The sequence below is a fragment of the Sander lucioperca genome, chromosome 4 (assembly GCF_008315115.2).
Source record: "Sander lucioperca isolate FBNREF2018 chromosome 4, SLUC_FBN_1.2, whole genome shotgun sequence".
Lineage (NCBI taxonomy): Eukaryota > Metazoa > Chordata > Actinopteri > Perciformes > Percidae > Sander > Sander lucioperca.
In genome coordinates this window covers 17750257-17773813 of record NC_050176.1, presented here as the reverse complement: position 1 = coordinate 17773813, position 23557 = coordinate 17750257, and the positions used below count along the sequence as shown (strand labels likewise).

At 41.1% G+C, this 23557-nt stretch overlaps 1 protein-coding gene and 1 long non-coding RNA gene across 3 annotated transcripts in view; both read right to left on the bottom strand.

The window, feature by feature from the left end:
• The window catches only part of LOC116042940 (voltage-dependent T-type calcium channel subunit alpha-1I-like), a 284645-nt gene that overhangs the window by 138680 nt on the left and 122408 nt on the right, over window positions 1-23557 (bottom strand). For both annotated transcript variants that reach the window (XM_036000910.1, XM_036000911.1), the window contains 2 exons: window positions 19018-19115; window positions 7379-7538 (listed from right to left, as the gene is read on the bottom strand). In XM_036000910.1, coding sequence (XP_035856803.1) covers window positions 7379-7538; window positions 19018-19115 — 258 coding nt within the window. The remainder of the gene's footprint in view (window positions 1-7378; window positions 7539-19017; window positions 19116-23557) is intronic.
• On the bottom strand, window positions 419-6887 carry LOC118494973. Its single transcript, XR_004897198.1, has 3 exons — window positions 6622-6887; window positions 3191-3201; window positions 419-429 (listed from the first exon to the last, which is right to left on the bottom strand). It is a non-coding gene; the product is annotated as an uncharacterized LOC118494973 (long non-coding RNA).

The window sequence follows — 23557 nt, the reverse complement described above, 5'->3', positions numbered from 1 at the left end:
CGACTTGTTTAAACTGCTTCCATACCTCCGACTTTCCTCCACACTTGCTCAAAATTAATTCTCCTGTTTTTCTTTTTTTCCTTACATCTTCAAGCTCCCGGTGTGATGCGTGCGAGAGGAGGAGACTCCGCGCATGAAGTGCTGCATTTTGTAACTGCAGCCTAACTTTTGTAGGCTACACATTTGTTACTTTTATATAGCCTATATATATTTATAATATTTCTGATTATGGCATAGCTTTCTCCCCACCCAAATAGGATAATAAGGTAATGGATAAAAAAAAAAAAAAAAAATTGCTTGATCAAGGGTCCGATGTGGCGGAAAATAACGGCCCGACCCGAGTCAGACCGGACCTCGGGTCGGGCTCGGGCCAAGAATCTAAACTCTAAGACACATCCTTTTCATGTCAGTTGAGTTTACATTATTGCTCTGGATATTTCCGATCAAGTCTTCATCTTCTCATCTTTTTTCTATCATATATCACCAATGAAGTCTTAAAGATTAATCTAAATACTACTCTCTTCCTCTCTTTGCCGAAGTGTAGACGTCTTTTTTGTGCCATTGATTGTGCAAGATTTGTGAAAAGGGCTGAAGTCTGGTCCTAGTGGCGTTATTATGGATCCCACGTAACTTCCCGCCCTAGTCCCACCCTACGAAGCAGCTCGATTGGTTAGGGTTAGGCATTGACCTCGAGTGGTTAAGGTTAGGATAGCCGATTGGTCAGGGGATAGGACCTGAACAAATCGGGTTACGTTACCTAACGTAAGCATGGATGCCTGGCCAATAGTAGCGTGTGAATGCTATTGAAGGGCGGGTCTTGCCTAGAGTTGCGTGGGTTCCATAATAGTTTTCAGTTCTTTATTCCTGAGGGTGCAATCAGGTGATAAGCACCGTGACGTTTTTTTTTTTTTTTTCTGGCCAAGATGAGCTAGCTATAAACCAAACAAAAAGCCAAAGCAGCTATAGAGAAATATGTGTTGTATGTATGTATACATTAGTATTGCACTACCAATTAAAAACTGTTTGGTGGAGTACTTTTGAGATTCCCTGTAGTGTCACATGGCTCTCAAGTGGCTGACATGTTCTTATCAAACAAAGTTAAAGCAGGGGATCCTATAATTGCTACTTTCTGGTGGACAATGATAACGGATAAATAAGCTCAGCTTTTCTCTGAAGCCTATGAATCTTCTTCACTGGATGGCCCACACACAGGAGAGCAAATACAAAAATATACATGTTCAAACCAACTGCAATAGATATTGTTAGGTTTTCATAGTAGTTGCTTAACGATTTAGTTTTCATAATACCCTAAACCTAGCAGATTGGGCATCTGATGTGATATCAACCTAGAATTATAAAAACAAAAAAGACAACATCAAATGTAAAACACTTCTCTATTCATCTCTCTATTCCTAGATCTGTCCACCTGTTGAGCCCACCTATTCAGCACTCTCATTTTAAAGGCATTAGCTCAGCAAAGTTCTGGTTTATTGAGTGTTTATTTGTTCACTATTTTGGCACTCTCTGTGTGTCAGGAACTTGTATTACAGTGCTGTGTGTGTGTGTGTGTGTGTGTGTATGTGTGTGTGTGTGTGTGTGTGTGTGTGTGTGTGTGTGTGTGTGTGTGTGTGTGTGTGTGTGTGTGTCTGTGAGGTCATATATATTTTCCTGTTGATAGCCTGTGACTTCTGCCGTTTGTATTTTTGTCTTCTTGCTAGCCAGAGGCCAGCAAAAAACGTCAGAAACAAGCTTGTGTCCACCCACTTATTCTACTCTTCTTTCCATCGCACAACCCATCCACTGATCCCCACCTCTGCACATGACCGAGCCAACATCCAGTGACAGCAGATATCACACCCCAGCTCATTAAGAGATTGGACATCGGCTGTGTGTTTCTGTATACTGAGGTGATTACGGCTGCCACCAGACAGTGTCAGACAGACAGCAGTCATTTCACAGATGTTGATGTTAGGACTCCTGTCAGCATAGCCACCAGCCAAAGGGTTGTGTTTTATGCCTCCCATTTTCATTCCAAGAAACACTCTGCTGTCTGATTTACAAGCGTCACACATGGTTTGTGTCAGCTTTGTGGTAAAAAGACAAATTTGCTTGCATGTGTGTTTAACCAACATTGGATGACATTACTGAAATTAACTCGGACGGGTCAGGACATCGCATGATTACATCCCCTCTCATGTCTCATCTCTGAATTGGTTACCATAGCAATGGCCTACCTCAAAGCCTCTCGTCCGATCATTATTTTCTCCTTTGGGCTCGGCAGTGCAAACTACCGCCCAGTCAACTTCTCTGTGCAGCCAAATTGGCCTAATCAAACGCTTGGCCGCGGATTTGGTCTCCCTGGACTCTTGCTCACCGCCGACCGAATCCCAGTTATTGTCTGAGCTCTGTGATTTCACAGTGGTATTAGCTGTACTCTTAATCATAAAGATATTTGGGAACAAACAACACCTGCTGCACTTCCAGCTCCTTATTCCGACTTACTATTTTCTTATGCTCCTACCATAGGACACAAAGTGAGCATAGGAAGAGAGTCATCATATTTCATTACAGATTGATTTTTTTTCAAACTTTGAAGAAATTTGCAGAAATCCCCCTGCTGTCCCTACATACAGTACAACTGAAATAATGCCCTGCACAGCAAATGCATTCTCCGATACTCAGGTAACAAAATGAACAATGAAACTGAGATGGCATCAAAAGATTTTGATACACATCAAAACACCTGCATCGATCTGAATTTTTTGCAACTTGGGTTTTAACTCATCTTGTCTTGCCTAATCTCATCTCATCAGCTAGCTTCCAATGTGGTATGGTGTAGTGAACAAGGTGTGAGTGTTATCAAAACCAACTGCATGAAATGACCCAGAGGTAACACTGGTTTCCTAGAAAGACACTGACTGAAATTCAAAAGGAACATTCATGAACTATTTCATGTACTAATTATACTGTAGGAAAATGGAAGCAGTGTTCAGTTAGTGCACTTCCAAGTAATTCATTCCAAGTAATTGCTTAGCTAGCATACTATAACCTACAGTCTTTTAGTCGGTGCACAGCAGGTCATGCAAAAGCTTTAATCTTTACGCAAACATGCAATTCATCATATACAGGGGATACATCTTGCAATGGAGCAGTTCTTTCAAGGAAATTCTAGTGCTTCTAAACTCAACACAACTAAATGAACTCAAATCACTATCTCTATTTCCCCTATTTGTATGACAATTAAAGTGCCCATATTATGAAAAAATCACTTTTTCTGGGATTTGGGGTGTTATGTTGTGTCTCTGGTGCTTCCACACACATACAAACTTTGAAAAAAATCCACCCATGCTGTTTAGAGTGAGATACGGTTTCTGAATGTGTCCTGCCTTCAGTCTCTGGGTGAGCTGGTCAAAATCGGCACGGCTTGTGACGTCACAAGCCGAAACGAGCAGGCTAACCGCAACCATTAGCTCGTAGCATTAGCATGCTAACGCTATGGCTAACGCTAGCATGCTAACGCTAGCATGCTACCTCGTTCTCAATAGCAAAGCACTGCTACAACACACACAAGTTCACCATAATCTACAAAAGAACTACTTCCATGTGCGCCCTCATTTAGAAGTCTCCCAGCTAATCCTGCCTTGTAACTGACCAAAGTTGTAGAAACACTTTCTTTTACTGTCTATGGAGCTAGCTAGCTGACATGAGCTACATCTGAGCTACTGGGCATGTGCAGTGCAATCAAAGATAGTACAGAAGAAGAAGAAGAAGAAAAGAGGTCTCACTCTGTAGCTAAAACAGAGACCAGCTGAAAAGAGGATCTGCAGCAGTGAGAGAGAGCACTGCAGTACAACACAAATATGGTGTTTTTTGAAAATTAAACCATGTAAACCTATTCTGGTACAACCTTAAAATACAATTATGAACCTGAAAATGAGCATAATATGGCTGCTTTAAGTTGACCAGGTATGGTCAAGACAAACTGTCACCTCTGATAATGTTTTCTGACTGAGAACTGACTCTTGACAGCTTTGCTTTGTAGCTGCTTGGGCCAACGTTAACTTCACAGACTGACAGGGTGAGCTATTTCAAAGACTGACTATCAGAGGTTGGGTTATGTGGCCTGTAGTCTATATATATATATATATATATACACACTACTAAAACAACTTTTGAACATACACATGCCCATCACCAACATTTTTCCTTCCCGAGGCTATTTTGCAGACAGGTCTGTTCTTATAAACACCTTAAGGCTGATTTATGCTTCTGCGTCGAATCGACGGCGTACCCCCGCAGACCCCTCTGCGTCGCTGCGAACCCCCCTCCGAGCCCTCCACCGTAGCTCGACGTGCACCTCCAAACATTTGTAACTTTGCATTAAGGCGACGCATACCACAAGGACTGTGATTGGTCAACTCGTCCTGTGTGTTGATAGTCGGTGTTTCAAGCAGCCTACTGTGGGGAGTAGCAACATTCTAGTTCACTGACATAAGCTTTGCAAATAAACTCAGACATATTTTGGTTGCAATGACGGGGTTATCCGTTTGTAAAGTGTCTATATGTCAGTAGCGTTTTGAAATTAGCACTTCACCAGCAAGCAGTACTTTGTGGGCAGTTGTGCTAAAGTTTGCTTGCTAACATAACAAACTTGCTGGCAGACACCTCGCAAATAACCTCAGACTTATCTCCCCCTAGCGTTATGGCAGTGAAATGCACTGCGATGCAAAGCAACCCTGACGCAGAACTCCGAAAGGGTCACGACGCCGTAGGAGCGACGGCGTAGCTACAGCGTGGAGTTGAGCAGAAGCATAAAACAGCCTTTAGTGTGCACACAGAGTTCTCTTACTTTGAAATGCCCATGTGGAAAGCCTTTGTCCTTGGCTACAGCAGAGGCTGGAACTTTTAAGAAGGTTTCGACTTTACAGTGTAGACAAGATACTTTTGTTTTATCAGTCAATGTTAGCAGGTTTAATCAGGCACAGTATTCAAGCATGTAAGTAACATGCAAGTTAAAGTAAAGTCTAAAGTTAAATCCTCTTGTGCAGTCCGCCATGAAGGTTATAAGGAGGAAAGAACACAATTCTCTTCAGTTTTTATATAAAAATAAATTCCTGTGCTTAGAGGGGAACACAGAAATTAGTTCCATCTCACATCCTTCACTCTGAATATAAGCGTTTACCTATCAGTTTAGAGTTTCCCCAATATAGACTGCAGACTTGTTTTGTTATTTGTATGAACATTGTCTTTCTTTTTTAAATGTATTTTAAGAAATGCATGTTTGTAAGGATGCCGAGCCCAAGAAAAGTGTGCCAAAGGGGACAATAAAGTATGTATTTTCTCATCTTATCTTTAGAGAATGTAATATTGTGGTCTGGGAAACTATTGCTAAAGTCCTTTCCAATAATGCAAGTAATATTGTGGCTCTTGTGATTTGAAAATGTAACTCTTTAAAGTGCAGTGTTGCTATTAAAAAGGATAAATCATTCTCATTCATATCCTATCTATTAATATCTTGCAAGGGGACTGTGGTGTTTTTCATGGAGTGTGAGCATGTAATCAAAACCAGCTGCGTGAAATCACCAAAAAATGCACAATTACAAGTTGAAGGATATTGACATCTGATTGACAGCTGTTGCTTCTGCCACTGTGCACAAACAGCTGCAGTCTCACACACAAAAACCTCCCAAACGAGTGTGTCACATGCAGAGGGTGCATCGGTGGGCTGCCCTGAATCAGCATTTGCACTCCTCTGATTTTGTAGCTACATGACAGAGGAGTAGTTGATTTTCTGAAAACTTTCACCAAAATAAACACAGCCACTGAGATACAGAACATTAGTCCTGGAAATACAATCGCAACAATAACACTCTCACACATGCACCCAAATAAGACTTTACCCCAAAGAAAGGGAAAGACAAGTGAAAAGGTGATATTGAAAAAGGAGATAGCAGGGAGATAAAAGCTTACAGTACACCTGATTCACATTATTAGCATCCTGAAGCTTAGACCTTCTATAAAAGACCAGATACCCTGCTGTGGGTATGCAGTGTGTGTATCAGTGGGGGAGTTTGCGATTGTGTATGTGCATGTGCACGTGTTTGTTTTAGGAAAGGGTACAAAAAAGGGGATGTGCATGACTGTGTGTGTGCACAGCAGGGGATGATTCACCACATACACACTTATTTTGCTAATGTGCATTATAATGAGGAGATGATACAAAGTAGGAGTTAAGCCAATTGAGAAGAAACAGTGGAAAAATAAAGATGTTGTTTCCTTGGAAGAATGCAGTAAAAAAGATCAGCAGGGCCAACTTGTTTTCTCAAATGAGTCAAAATAAGACTAAGAAAGAATGTTTTTTTTCTCCACAGCACAGCCTGGGGTCTGGGCCCTGTGGAGAGACCCGAAAAAACTCCTGAGTGACGATGCAGCTCCAGGGACGTGGAGGCAGGGGAGTCATTTGGAAGAAAAGAAATTCTGATATAAACAAACTTGCTGACTTGGACATTGGGCCGCTGTTATACTTTTCTGTTTCCTAACAACATGTTCTTTTAATCATGACCATGGTAATTCATTAACATTTACAAAACATTTGAACCAAAACTGCATTTTTTTTCTTACTAATTAAGCATTGCGTTAGTTCATGCAGGACACGGAAGTCATAGGTCCACTAATTGAATTATCATTCCAGCCAGTCACAACCAATCACAGCCATTTTCACATCAGGCGGTCCATTTAAATGTCTCCCTATTCCTCTCTGCTTCCTGCTACTCCAATGCTGCCTCACACCGCTGCTGCTGGCAAAGCTCACCTCCACCACCCTAACCTCCACCGTCCTGGATTTGGGTGTCATCATAACTATGTCTGAAATTGTTTTGATGTCTTGGATTGGGGCCTACTCTTTTGTACAGGGGGGGGTCTCAGCAGCATGCTCACTGGGTCATCTTAGCATGCTGCTTGGCTGACCCAGGGAGCATAATCAGAACAGAGCCTTCATCGCCAAGTATAACTGTATTTCCATTTGTTGCAATAAATGGTTTAATCTATGACGAGAGTGTTCCTGAATTCCTTCGTGGCTAAAAGACAAATGACTAACAAAGACATCTTATATATCTGAGCTCTACACTGAGAATGGAATTTAGTATTTAAGCTGGATCCACTTCTCTCTCTCACACACACACACACAACTGGCACAATATGATGGAAACACATACAGACACAATAGTGTGTAGACACTACACACATGCTCACAGATACATTTTCAAGATGACGGACCGACATGTCACATAGTCTCACATGTTGTCTCATATTCCCTCTCATGCTCTCTTTTTCACACGCTGACATACACAAACACACAGAGACCAGGAGGGTGACTCACAGTGTGAAGTTGTCCTCCGGGTAGCAGCGGTTCCTCAGCAGCCCCGCCCACAGCTGCACGCCGATGATTCCGAAGATGAAGAAGACGAAGAAGCAGAGGAGGAGGACGTTGCCCAGCATGGGCAGAGTGTCCAGCAGCAGGTTCACGAGGATGCGCATGCCTGAAGAGAAAAACATAAAAAAACATTGATATCATGACACAGGCCACATAGTCTCGCTTTGCCAGACCTTCCTCGAACCGCGGCACTGCAGAGGAGGGTCTGGCTAGTCCACACAGCATTCCGGGATGTGAGAAGAACCTGCTCTGGTTTACTGGCATTTCTTTAAACCAATCACAATCGCCTTGGGCGGCACTAAGCACCGGACAGAGCCGCGGTGTCTCTGCAAAATAGCCTCGGGAAGGAACTATTTTTGGTGGAACATCTCTAAGTTCAAAGGTTGTTTTAATCGTGCAACAGAAAACTCAGATTGGACAGATAGTCTAGCTAGCTGTCTGGATTTACCCTGCAGAGATCTGAGGAGCAGTTAACCATAGTCCACCAGAGTTTAAAATGCCAACACAAAGGAAGCCCAAGGCGATGGATATCTGGCCTAAATGAGTGAAGTGAAAGCAATCCATCCGTCAAGGACATAGACTACAGGCCACATTACCGGCTGCACATTCACTCCAAACCACAAATAAATGTAAACTGATAATGTTATGATCTCAGTTGAATCTGTTTTTTTTTTCTAATATATTTTTTAATGCATTTTTCATTTGTTATTTTGTCACTTTTAATGTCTTCTGAATAAAAATATACAGGTGTCTTTAACCCTCCTGTTGTCCTCAGGTCAAATTTCAAAAAGATTTTTGAGTTTGGATTTCTTTCAACCAAATTGTCAAAAAAAATAACATGGATTATTCCATATAATGCTCTTCACAAGTGAAATAAATGATCAATTCACTACTTTCATTGAATGTGGGTGTTTTATTCAATTTTATAACATTTGAAAGAAAATTGATAAAAGAACGTTGAAAAAAGTGACAAAAAACGTGGAACAACAACAAAACCGTCAAAAAAAGCACAGAAAAACACTGAAAAAAGCGACAAAAATAGGTCAGCAAAAGCTTCAAAAACGGCAGGACAAGTAACAAAAACGTCGGAAAAAAGTGACTAAAACATCGGGAAAACCAACAAGTGTCGAAACCAAACAGTCCAAAACGTTGAAAAAAAAAAGGGTCAATTTAAAATTTGACCCAGAAAAACAAAAAGTTTAAAGTTTGAAGACAACACAAGGGTTAAGAATGGACATCTGTTGCTTGTTGTTCTGTGGAGATATGTATATACTGTAGTGATGCTTGTGTGAACGGTTTGTTCCTGAACTTAACCAAGTAAGAACTAATCTCTGACTAAAACCTTTAAGAAAGCACATTTTTCTCTAGGGAAACCTTACAATTTAGCTTCCCTTCACTGAGCTGGAAATGACACACTGATTGTTGGGTGTAAAGCGCTACCAAAGAATTCATATTATGTTGCCTTTTAGGTGTCAGTCAAGTATCAAAACTGAGTAAGTTGAGCATGTGCTCAGACTAAAGCCTTGTTTTATGGTTCTGCGGAGGCGCCACGCAGAGCTTTCGCCGTAGTCTATGTAAGTGGCCTGATGTTTATACTGTACTTGTGCGCTGGTGTGTGCGTCGAGCCGGCATGTGTGTGTGTGAGGAGTGGGTGATGGAGCGAGGGAGAAGTGAGAGAGTGACTGCGATTAGCTTCGGCGCGAGTACCGACTCTAGAGTCATAGTGAGAGAAACAAAGAGTCTCCCCTGTGCTTTCGGACCAAGGTGAGACATCTGTAGCAGGAAAAGTTAACCCTCTCCTTGATTTCATGTTGTTTATGGAGAAGCAGAACCAGGAAATGAGTCGGGGGAAATGCAGCGCTACCAAGCCACGGCCGAGCGACGTGCGTCACTGCGACGTGTAGTTACATTTTTCGAGAGGTGCACGTCAGGCTACGGTGTAGGGTCCGGCGTAGACGCAGAGTGGTCTGCGGGGGTACGCCGTCGATTCGACGCAGAAGCATAAAACAGCCTTAAGTTACTTTGATGTACGGAAACATTATCAGTAAGTCTTGGCTTGTTATATTTTTGATGGGGATGCTTTTTTGTTGTTGTTGTTCTTTTCTTTCTTTCTTTCTGGTTGCTGTGCCATGCACATTAAGAACCACACTTACCTCAAGCAAAGTGTATGTACAGAAGAATATTGACAGTGTTCTGAATCTGAATAATTAACAGTAGAAGTGCACAGACACACGCGCACACACACACACAGACACACAGAGATGCATCTGTATAATTTGTGCACTCGTAAACAGAAACACACTGGACAAACCCACTCTCATATTTCTCATTTTTCCACCTAACTACCTCTTTCTCTCTCTCTCTCACACAGACACTCTCTCATCCCTCCCACTCTTTTGCTTGTGCAGAAATTTATTATTTATTAAATTATGCTGGCATTTCCATATAAGCCTTCGTATTATCATAATTAGCTAATCAATCCCTAAGCTTCACACTAATTGTGATCCCATGGCCCATTACGTTGGCTCTGATCTGTATAAGCGAACTAAACCAGGGGTTAAATTATATCTGTAAAACAGATCGAGGATTGATACAGCATTTAGCCGACTAATCAAGGGTTAAGTGGGCAGGCCGGTCCTCAGACCTTCTCCCAGGGCTCCTGCCAAATGTATGTGACATCTCCATGAGAAAAATGTCCTTGTGTGATATGTTCTTTAGGACTGCAGGAGGTGACCAATCACAACTGGAAAATGCACATTTCTCGTGAGATTTGAAATCCCCCTCAAAGGGCGAGATTTAAGTTTTGTTGGAAAAATATAAGATGTCCTTCTGTCATTCGTTCAGTATAAACACAGAGATACGTACACCGACATGACCTTTGGGGAACAGAATGAACGTCAGTTGGATTTTGGATGTTAATATTATTGACTCCAAGTTTAAACGGTTAGCTTTCACTGCCAGCCAGGGCAAAATCATTTAAAAAAAGGTGTCCAGAATCAATTGCTATTGACTGTTTTTATTTGTGGGGTTATTGGCTTTACAGTAACTACACATGCAAAATGTCAAATCAAGTTAGTCTGCTCTGAATCAAAGTCAATTACACCTAGTTGAACTATTCTGGAACTAACGTGGGCAGTGTTGCTGCCAGATATCACACATCACAGAAGCTCTTTTAGGAAAGTTGAACCAGATGTCTCAAACATATTTTCCTCACAATGATCACGTCTGTTTGAAGTCAGTAGCAGCTTATAGTGCTGCAATTCAAGACACACTAATATTAAATTGCAATTGATCAACACTTATAATAGTAAACTTTGTATAACATGTATCCAAATGGAAATAAGATATTCACAAAAATGAAAAGAACACAACAAGGTAAAATGTTGAAGAGACAAAGTATATAAATAAGGGATAACACAGCACCTAAAAGTACATTGTGTAACAGCTTTTTGTCCAAGTTCGAGATGTGATTAAAGAATTAAAATGTTTCCTCCAGGAAGTAGTTAGTAATTAAAGTTAAAATGAAGTTAAAATTAGCCTGGCTATTTCATGATGGGATATGGCTAAATAGAATAACAAACGTTTGTTTTTATATAAAAGGCAACTTTAATAATCCGATCATTTGCAGCAGACTGCAGGAGCAGCTGCAGATGTTAGAAGCAAAGAAAAAGGAAATGAGCAAAGTACAAATTGGATTAGAAGTGAGGATAAACAGAATAAAAATGAAACAAATAAATGAAAAGACAGGGGCGGCAGAGAAATATTGTGATGATGGCCGTTACCTTGGCTGCTAATACGGCATTTTCCCAGGGGGCTGGGGTTGTGGGTAATGTAGTGAACAGGCCCAGTCCTTTAAGCTGTGGCCAGTGGGAACCAGGCCTGGATAATTTCTATTAGCATCCCATTAACTGACTCTTCTGTTCACTTCACATATCCTCCATTGAGTGTGTGTGTGTGTGTGTGTGTGTGTGTGTGTGTGCACATTCAGTCCATATGAGCCTACGAGTGTGTGTTCTTTGCTTTGCATTAGTTGTGGTTTTGCGTTCCTGTGCAGTGTGTCTGTTGATATTCCGGTGTGTTTGTATACGTGTCTGCATGAGCAGTTGAGTTTTGGCAGCTGGTGCTGGCGCAGCGCACAACTGTGTTTGTTATACACTGACCTTTTCATCATGTGACCAATGAGGCCGAGTGGTTTACAAAATAACCTGACACTATCATATTCATGTTGGTAATTGTCCTGTCAATACTTTATAAAGCACAAGTGTGCCATTCAATACCAATAATTTTATGCTCTCATGGTCAGATGCTATCAACACACAAACGCTGACGTTGGACTATTAAGCGTCAAGTGTAGGGAAAGATTGCGTTTTTGACAAGCTATAGGCTTTTTTCAGGGAACACATTTTGACATATTAGAGTAGGAAAAGAGCAGCTTTAAATCATGAAATCGATCTCAATTTCTGAATTCCATTGAAGCTGCTTCGGGGTCCTGGTATCGCTCATACTGGCGCACTGTCACACTGTAATAGCTTACTGAGACACTTGAACATAACTACGACTAGGGGAATATTGCAGTTACATTTAAAACAAGCCTTCAAGTGTACAGCCATGTTATAAAAGTTATGTGAGGCTGGACTTAGGCACAGTGGGGCTTTGAGGAAAATGCTAATATCAGCATTTCTTTAAACCAATTACAATCGTCATGGGCGGCGCTATGCGCCAGACGGAGCAACGGTGCCTCTGCAAAATAGCCTCGGGAAAGAACTTGTTTTGGGTGGAACATGTGCATGTTCAAAAGTTGTTTTAGTCATGCAACAGAAAACTCAGATTGGACAGATAGTCTAGCTAGCTGTCTGGATTTACCCTGCAGAGATCTGAGGAGCAGTTAACCATAGTCCTCATAAATCCACCGGAGTTTAAAATTACAACACAAAGAAAGCGGAAGGTTAAGGACATCCGGCCAAACGTTAAGGACATCCGGCAGAATTTCCAGCGGCACCTGAATAATCCCCAAAATGAAACATCGTCGATATAAACACACTCACAATAAAAATGTTTAAATGCAGATGTTTAGCAGGCAATGCTTACCAGGGTCCACATTTACATTAGCATGTTAGCCTGATAACGTTTGCCAATTAACAGAAAACTTACAGCTGAGGCTGATGGGTATGTCATTAGTTGTGTAGGTATTTGGTCATTGACCAAAGTATTAGTCTACAATCCACCCTGTGGGGAACATGAATATTTGTACATTTCATGGCAATCCATTAAATAGTTGATAAGACATTTCAGTTTGGACCAAAGTGGCCTACCGACTAGATGATTGTCATTGTCCATCCTCAAGCCTTGCTACCAACAGAAAAAAAAGAAGCCAATATCAACTGTTGGACCAGACAGGAAACAAACTGCTATCTCCAGAATTAAGGTTGAAAATGGTGGGCGCCTATCCACTACCGGAACCATCACCCTTACTTTTTGCCTCGCTAAATAAAAGGATCACTGCTCCATGCACTTGCATTGAACATTGGCATTGGCCGTGTGCCAAATAATCCTCCAATATCCTTCTACAAACAGGCACATTTAATTTAGTTTCTTCTAGAATTAGCTGTGAGAGATTATGGCTAGTTAGCTTAGAGTAAAATAATCACTATGACTAAACAAGGAATAGATCACCACCCACACGTAAAACCTAAGAGGATGTTTTTAGTAAACATGTCGCCATTTTATTCCAGAATCTCAAGCATGAGCCTCAGATTTTTCTGCATTATTGGCTGGCATATTACAACCACCCAATTACTGCAAATGTCTTAAAGGTACAGTACACAGGGCCATAATGGCTTCAAGTTATGTGCATGTTTCGCTAACTAACTTAAAGTCATGGTCTAAGGGAAATTGCAACATTAGGATTTAAGCCTCAGCCAACAGCAGTTTATTAAAGTTGGAGAAAATGTATGAATATGTTTTGGGAAAGCATTGCTTATCAATAAAGCTGCATATTATCAATACAAATAATAATATGAATATATTCTATATTCATTAAGATATAATCATCTCACCTTTCTCATCTGATCTTCCACTCTCTGTCCCTCGGCTATTTTATCTCTATAGTATCTCCCTGCATCCGTTGCTCTTGTCTCCTCGGGTCTATCAGTCATCATAATAGCCTGCTCATCTGAGTCCCCCCCGCATCCCTCCTCTCATCATCCCTTTCTTCCTCCCGTCCATCTTCGCCTATCCTTCATGGAGCTGGATAATCCCTGCTTCCCTCCCTCGTTTGTCTCTCTTTGTGTCCCTTTTCTCCCCTTCTATCATCTGCTTCTTCTCTTTTATCCTTCCTTTAGCAAAATGCAGTGTCCTTATTTAAATGTTGCTGAATAAACCACAAAGAAAGCATCTAGAGCGAGAGGATCTATTTTTCTCTGTTATCGTCTTTATTGTACAAAGTGTGACATTCGTACAATGCCTATTTCCTAGCTTGTTTCTAAGATCTGTTACAGATAGACCAATACACACACATTTGCTTTTTAATGTCAAAAAGGAAGCTCAGTGAATAGAAAAGTCACCCCTGCTCATATAACTCCCAGATTATAGCTGTAAACATGGTTTCGACTCAAATGATTCGTCATTGTTTGCCTTTCCTTCCAGCTGTGCAACCCATTCAATTTTAGTGTAATAAACATTTATAAAACAATATGACGGTTAGGGCTGGGACGATATGCTTTTGTCCCGATTCGATTCTTTCACGATACATGGGTGCCGATTCCATTTGTATTGCAATTCTAAAAGTATTGGATATTATTGAGTATTGCGATTTTCTTTTCCTTCTCTAACAAAACCAAAAGTTGAATAATACACTTCTAGAGACAATATATCATAGGACATTTCAAAGAACTAATTGTTTTCTAAAAATAATGTACATCACATGTCAGACAGTCGGTCTGACATTTATTTCAATTGTAAAGAAGTACATACCATGGATTTTCCAATTGTTCTGCTCCCGGTCTGTTTTGCTGGAAACAGATATGATGTAGTCGCCATCGATGGTACAGTATAAACAGAAAATATTTAGGGAATCATTGGTAATATATATATACACTACTGGTCAAAAGCAGTTGCATTGTTTTTTTAATCAGGGCAGCAATTTTCAGATTACATTATGTGCTTACATAATTGCAAAAGGGTTCTCCAATGTTTTCTCAGTTAGCCTTTTAAAATGATATTAGATTAGTGAACAGAATGTGCCATTGGAACATTGGATGAATGGTTGCTGATAATGGGCAATGTAGATATTGCATTAAAGATCAGCCACTTCTTTCTACAACAGTCGAGTACCCACACTGTTAAAAATAAAGAAAGGTCATGGTCATACTTAAGGTTATAGGATTGGCATCATGATTAATGGAAATGACAGAGAGAGGAAAGTCATCATTTATTCACTAAGTTAGGACAAGAGGTCACTTGTCAAGATAACAAAAACACAGGTCATTTGAATGCATTTGACCAAACTAACCAAGCTATTGTTTTTAATGTGAATAAAGTCTGTTAGTGTTTTCTGCCCCTATAAGGAGAACATCATTTGTCAGTGCTTTCCACTTTTGTGTTATCTCACTTCGCTAAGGGTAAGGTTTGGTTAGGTGTGGATGCAATAACGACTTGGTTAAGAACAGATCACAGTTTGGGTAAAAAAATGAAGATTAAACATTGGCCCAGACTGAATGATGCAAAGCATAAAATTGATAAAAACAGAGAGAATTCAGTGATAGGGAAAGGATGGAGAAAAATAGATACATAACAGAGATATCCCACAGAGAAAAAAATAAGAACAATGGATAAGAAAATAACAAACTCTTGCTAGCTTTTCATCTAAAAAATATATTTCAACAGAGAGACATGGAAAAGACTGCCGACAGAATACAAATATTGGATATAATCACAACACAAAGGAAGTGCCCTTGACTCTAGGTACGTCAACGGTTTCCCTGTGAAAACATATAGCCTATGTTTAAGTGCTCTCCATATCTGCATGCTCATATATGTTCTGTATACATGATGTGACAAATATATACTTAGCACAAAAAGTAAGGAAATTTGTGTCTGGTAGATTATTTCTCTGTGGTAACAATGCTTTTTGGCAATAACTCTTTGGAAAGCCTGTTTAGTTCCCTTTCAAATGGGCCATCTGAAAGGGAACTTACAGGCTTTCCAATGGTATAAAATGTATTGCCAAAAAGCACTGTTACCACAGAAAAATAATCTACCAAACACAAATTTCCTTACTTTTTGTGCTAAGTTTATAAAAAAAGAGAAGAAAAAACTAAATTGCTCCAATATTTGATGTTACAGATTTATGAGCAATGGGAGGTATAGCAATTATACTCACAAAAGAAGCAAAACAACATTAACTTCAAGCACCAGCATATCCGACTTAGAGAGTACTCATAGCTTCTTAAAATGACTGCCTGCGAGGTGCAATTTAGACACATAAAGCACAAACAGAAGTAGAAGCAAGCTCTGATTATTCTCATCAAAAAGGACAGAGACTAAGCAGCACTCTCAGAGTCGAAGTGGGGCGATCAAAACACTTCAGAACGTCTATGCATCACTTCAGTGATGGTTTTGGGTGCTGAGGAGATTTTGTACAAAATTATAACGGCTCAGGGTGGATCAAATTACTTTTAAGAAATTGTAATAGCCCTGTGCACTTGGTGCCCTCCATAATTGGTTTCCTCCCACAGGATGAAACTGCATGTGCAGCAAACAATATACGATACACTGGCTGAACAGAGATAGAATGTGACCTCCTAATTTTATTCTTTCCACTTATTTTTGTGCAGAAGCCCATCAATGTTTTAAATGCAAAAGACAAAAATCAATTTGCTTACAGGCACAAATGTACCTGTAACCCACCAGGCCAGCTCATTGAAACAACAGGCACACAATCAACATAAGTACAGCCGAGACAAAAAGCATTTCGGGAGCATTTGGCAGTAAGGTTCGTGTCGACGTGTATGGTGCTGCAGTTACAATGGGGCTGCTTTCATGTGGCCCATTTGATTTCCAGAATGAATAACAACGCACTGCAGCATTTGTTATGTCGCTAACAATGCCAGGAGCCATCTGTGAGCAAGGTAGCGGTAAACACCACATTCAGACACAATATTACAAGAGTTGTTTCGGATCAATTCAATGCAGATTTACAAATAAACTTACCTTGTCTACTTATTTCACTTATGAGATGAGTGTACTTCTGATACAGGTAAGGTATGGTAGGGAATGGTTATGTTATCAGTGTTTTCCCTCAGTTTGTGGAAGACTTAAGCGTGATTTATGCTTCTGTGTAAAATCTAAGCCGTGGCTAGGTACATACAGTAGGTATGTGGCGACACGGACCCTACGCCGGACCCTACGCCGGACCCTACGCCGGACCTGGCGTGAACCTATCGAAAAATGTAACTACACATCGCGGCGACACTTGGTAGCGTTGCATTTCCCCTCCTACTCATTTACGGGTTGTCCTTCTCCATAAACGACATGACATCAAGGAGAGAGTTAACTTAACCTGCTAAAGATTTCACACCGTGGTCAGAAAGCACAGGGGAGACACTTTGTTTCTCTCACAATGACTCTGGAGGTGGTACTCGCTCCGAAGCTAATCGCCGTCACTCTCTCTACCACACACTCCCCACACACACGCACACATGCCGGCCCTGCCGCACACACCAACGCACAAGTATAAACTTATGTAGGCTACGGAGAAAAGCTCTGTGTGGAGCCTCCGCAGGACCGTAAATCAAGCTTTAGGTGCACGTATTTGGTGGGGGGTTGTGGGGTCCTCCCTCAAGAAAATGTTACGTTTTTCAATAGAAAGAAATGCATCTTTCTCATCTTTGAACTCGTGGCTGCTTTATTTCTTTTCTTGCACCTTGTACTGGTATTTATTTGTTCTCATACTGTAACGGTTGTGTTCCACTTTTTACTGTTGTTCTCTAGTGCCCCCACCCCACTCCACCCTACTAGTGACTATGTGTATACCTCGTATGTATTTGTGTGTGTCTTTTATGTGTTTATACATGCTGCACACCCAATTACCCTTCAGGGACACAAATAAAATTGAAGCTGAATTTGACATCATTTTGGACCCTTATTATCACCATATCTGTGTCTAAAACGTTGGAAAAGCTAGAGCAGATAATAAATAAATAACACTCAAATTGCTTTAAGAAAAAACTTGTTTAAGAAGTCCACTGGGGACCAACTGCAATCATTAGATCTGAGGAAAGTCATTTAGTCACATTGATTTCACATTTATTCGGCTTAGGTGGAGCCCAAAACGGCTCGGGTGCTGCACCTAAGCTTTATAATTGTAGGGAAAACCCTGGTTATGTTATGTTATGGAATAGAATAGAATGGTATGGTATTGTTCAATGTAATGTCAAAAACAATGTTATCACAAATCAGAACGTATATCAAATAACTTTTAATGAGTTTTACGCTACAGTGGTTAAATATCACCATCGCTCTACAGTAATTAGCAAAATCCCACTCTCTCCAGCAAGTAATAAGTACAGCTTGTTGTCATCTAATCTGAACATATTCACAGTTGAGGTACTCCTGGCTCAATGACTCATATTCAGCACCTCGGACAGCGACCAAGCTCTGACTCTGGCAGGCAGCTGTCCGTGGTGCTGAATGAGAGCCTCAGCCATATTTACATGAATGAACATCCTTTCATCTCTCAGTTTATATATAATTGAACTGTTCTCTTATGAACAGCGGTACAATCATTTGATGACGTGTTGGTAAATTTATGGTCGCTGCGGTGTTCCCGGCGCGAGGTGAATGACGAGTAAAATGACGTCACCACGGCTGTAGTTTCCGGCGCGGGGGCTGTCGTGGCACGTGGTCGTGCGCCCCTGAATTTTTGTAACTACACGCCCACTGTGCACGCTGTTGTTTCTAATTCAACATGCTCGGCTGGGAAGAGCAGGTTCGTCTGTACAAACATCTGTTTGATTCTTTATGTACAGACCACAGGGAGTCAAACAGCCTTAAATATGTGGTCAGAGAGAGACACCAGACTGGGAAAAGAAGAACCATTTAGCTGGAGAGAGACATAAGAGATTGTTTTGTCAAAGCTAAAAAACGGCTTCATGGAAAGAGTGTTCTTAACAGTGTTACAGGCAGATTTGGAGATAAACAAAAGTCATGTTAATGATTAGAGCAGATGAATGTAATATTTCGCAGTACATCGGTGTTTAACATGGATGTTTACACTACTGTTGCCAGGCAGCCTGCTTTCCTTTACTTCCAGTCTCTTCTTCTCAACTTCTTGCTAATTTACAGATTGTTTTTGTCAGTACGATCTCTGGTGTGTCGGAGAATACTGCAACAAACAATGCGTTGAGCATAAATGTCTCCGTGCATGCTCGTAGCGTGCACGCCATCTACAGCGGCCCTCACACGGTGTCGCACGCGAGTATACCCGCCGCTTAACTCAGTGATGAAGTGACAGCTAAGGCCATTTGTCATGTGTAGATAGCCAAAGTTGACTGTAAAACCCAGTCTGAATTGGTGTTGTGACTTACTTGGCACCCTGTTAATTGCTTTGAGAGGCCGCAGTACCCTCACTGTTCTGATGGCGGTGAAGTTGACGTTCTGCAGGTCCAGCGAGTATTCAATCATCCTGAAAAAACACACACAAAACATACAGAAAAACTGGTTAACAACCCTTCCATATGGCTCCAGTCTATAATGGGTATCAAACGGACTGAAAAGCAAGATCAATGCAAACCAAACAAAAACAACTTGTGTGATCCGCACAGAGGAGCAATTTTATCTGAACTTCCGAGTTGTGTTGATTTAATGTACTCCTCCCCTCCATGTTTGTTCCAAATAATAAGCTTAAACAGAAGCACACACACCTTTCGCACAGTCGGGGTCCTGCTGTGCAAAGCCTAATATGAATTAATGAGCTGGAATGTGTGCACCTAATAAACCAAGACATTCAAAGCAACAAGGGGTCAGTGGTAGACTTTGTAACAGTAGCTTAATTGTGCTTGCAAAAATCAGTTTCTTTGTCTTTAAACACACTGTTAGACAACAAACGCTTTGAGTAGTTTGCAGCAGAACATGAATATCAATGTGCGTAGGTGTATTTCTTTACATGGCAAAGTTACACCAGCATTAAAAAAAAAAAACAGGCTTTCTTTCATTTTGACACCGATGGAGAAAGATGTCAGTACAGTAGACCTCCTGGCTCCCTGATATTGGATATACATTTTAGCACATGTAGTGAAAGAATCAAAGTGTATCCTGTCAGAATTGCAAGCATGCACAAGCATGAGATTAAACCTGCATCCATCCGAGATGAAAGCCGAGGGATTGAAGGTGGAGGGAATACACAAGCTTGAAGTAAAACTAGGTGTGGAATAATAGAGACAGAGACGGGAAGCATAGAGAGTGAGTATTTTGCTATTTTACCTATTTCTGACAAATTCATTATAGGGAAAAAATACTTTGCCTGAAGAACGGCAAAAAGAGAGACTGATAGAGAGTGCATTGAAGGAGGGAGAGGACTGACAGAAAGAGAAGTAGAAACAAGGGGATGACGGGAAATGGAGAGAAAGCGTGAGACAGGGACAGATAGATCAGAAACCAACGCGAGTAAAGCACCGAGGGATGATTAAGTGCAATATAACGATGGCAATAAAGTGAGATGGAGAGAGGGAGAGGGAGTGAGTCTGAGGGTTTTATCAAGTGCTGGAGATAATTACAACGTTAGGAGCAGAGAGAAAGATGGAGAGGAAAGCAATATGCTTATACCTGGCTGAACAGAGAAAAGCTGCTCTCAGGCTAAGCCCAGCCAATTATTCGCTTTCGACCTTTCAACGTACGCATCTGGAGAGGAGTCTTAAGAAAGTTTTTTCGACAGCAAAATAACAGAGAAATAGACAGTAACAGAAATCCTCCAATTTCCAGAGGGAGTTTCACAGTTTGAAATGAAATCACGTTGAGGTTTAAAGCCAGAAAAAAATTAACAAGTTACATAAGAATGTAACTCAGGAGGTTCAAAAACAGAAAAAAAAGACATGGCCATGTCGAAGTTCTGCCAGGATTTAAGAAAATAGAGGTACTGCCAACTTCAACTAATTGTCAAATCGGAAGAGCATAGATGTTCCCAGAGTTGTACCTCATTCTGAAGCTGGAAAAAAAACAGGCCAGACCAGGCCAAATGTTTCAGAGTTGAAACCTACAACTGCACTGTGCTCCCACATTAGCTCAACGGTGAAACACCCTAACATAACAGTTGGCTTTTATTACTTTGCCGTCCAGCACCCAAACCTAAAGTTCAGTGACCAAAGCTCTGCATATGTTTCAAAGCTTCCATAAGGTGTGGCTCTAACTCAGTGAGCCATGAAATATGAATCTCTCCCCTTGCCAGCTTATTACCGTAACCTTGGTGATGACAGGAGCCGGCGGTGCCCTGATTCTGCTACAGCTTCCCCACGCAAATCAGACAAAATCGCGCTGGTAAAACACACCGACCATGAAAACTAAGGTCGGAGTTTGCAGAGTACCTGGATACGGCCATATCTGCATGTCATCACAGAGGTTGGTTGGGATTTAATTTGACAGGCAGTTTTCTATGGCGGGAGCAGAGAACAGAGCGAACACATCATTGACTTCAATGATATCACGTTGCAATGTTATACTTTTTTTTTTTAATCAGAAACAGTTGTCTACAGTTTGTAGGTACAGAATGACGGTACACTGTAATATAGACATGTTTGTGTGTACGGACGGGAATTTACGTGTTAAAGCTATAGTGCGTAGTTTCTGTCGCCCTGATGGGGAATTCTAAGTAACGACACCAAAACTGTCGGCGCGTCCACATCATACAAGCCTTAGGTGATCGCACACGCACCCGCAACCCTCCTCCACGCAGTTGCTAGTAACCAAGGAGGACACGGAGGATTAAAAAAACATGATGGACTCTTCAGAAGAGGTAAGTATCTTCACTCGAGTTTCTGAAGCGGGAAAGTCACCAGACACCACAATCTTCTGAACATAGCCATACTGAAAAATACAGAGAGAGTTGTGTGGAGCTGATAGTCTTAATTAGCTCTGTGGCAACTAATTTGGCAATGGTTTGAATGTAATGGATGTTCATTAATATCAAAAAGTTACACACTAAAGCTTTAACTGTTTGGCGGGTACCCGGAGACAATGGACAAAATGAAGTGGACTGAGAGGAAGTTCAATTGTACTGCACCGTTTCTACAGCAGTTCCTTTTAATCAATGTGTTGCATTGCGTTGACAGGACAGGTGTCTGGGTGTGCGTTTGTTTGTGAATGTGTATGTGCATGTGCATGTGTATGTGTATGTGTGTGTGTGTGTATGTGTGTGTGTGTGTGGGATGTCATCTAGTATCTGTCATGAACACATGAACAATTTTCTGCAGCAATTTTAGATAAAACAGCTCATTTCGACCATGCAAACACATATGCAACACAGACACAAACAATTATACTTGTGCACATAATGATACACACAACTGCAAGACACAGTCTATTATACACACAGGCACAATAACACACACACACACACACACACACACACACACACACAGTATTACCCCTGATACACCATATAGCTTTTCCACACACTGAGCAGATGTACAGACAGATAACCTCAGTATCACACACAAGTACAATCACACAACTACACACACACACAAAGTAGATAAAGTGCTAAGGGCAGACTCTGGACTCTCACAGAGTTGTGTCAAAACAGAAGACAGAGGCCACACATACACTTTCTGTCGTTCTCACACTAATACACACTCACATCCCCAACTCAGACATGCACACTCCTGGAGAGTGTAGTAATGTAAACTGTGAATCAACACACACACTCCTATAGTACACGCACGCACGCACGCACGCACGCACGCACGCACGCACGCACGCACACACACACACACACGTCAAACTAAATTTAGCATCTGTCTGTGTTTGAGTTAGGACTGCTCTCTTACCAAACAGCTTCATGAATATTTGAGAGGAGGAACTAGATTACTTTTGTTCCTAAGCGGCATTAGAGGGGGGAGAGTTCTGACCGATTGTTGAACATCCTCCTTCTCTTTTGGGGGTTTTCCCTCTTTGGTGTCTCTTCTTTCTTGAGGGAGCTGCTTTGTCTCCGTCGTTTACTTTACCCCCCAAAAGCACCGTCACAAGTATTCTCAGGAGCTATCAGAGTGAAAGAGTGGGAGAGTTTTTCCCCCAGGGGTTCCCTGCTGGATCGAGAGGCAAGCTTTGAATGTTAGAGATGAAGTAAGGGGCAGGCTTCGAAACACTATACAGGATTTATGAGTACAAATTGCATTTCGAAAGCAAAAGTGGAATTTGACCACAATCAATATTTGATAAGGTTGTTGCTGGGTACAAAGTGACCCACTCAAAGCTCACTTTTAGGATGCATGGCTCAAACTCAAATAGAGAAGGAAACTCAACATTTGTTCTCATTGAAAGTTGAAGTCGCAGGTTATGTTTTCTCTTCTCAGTGACTGATTGGAGAATCCTAAAGGACACATTAGAGTTGCACATTGGACGAAGATTACATGTCCGCTTGGAGCCTTTCCTCACAGCACTCTCATTTATTTTCTTGAATTTCAATCAAATGAACATGGTGTTCCCAACGGTGTTCATTATTTTGCCATGGCACAGTGATCTTCAAAAAACACCTTCACATTAGTCAGGGTCAAAAGCTGCACTCCATTTTCAGAGTGAAAAATACTCTGTTTTTTTTTTATTATTAATGTGCAATCATGAGATTAATAGAGTTTTTGCCGATTGCTTACACACTGAAATCAAAAGTATTACCCAATTATTAAAACCTTACATTCAAGGAGCAAAACATTGGCCCAGATGTGCACCACTATAAGCACAATGTCAGCCTCACACTTTTTACAAAACAATACACACAGTGATTTGAAAAACACTAAACACACTTGTACACATTAGAGACCGAAGTATATTTTGATGTCACTTACAGGCAATTCCAAAGCACTGACTGTCAAATGACCACACCTGTGAGCCAATCTGTGAAACACAGCCACCAGGTGC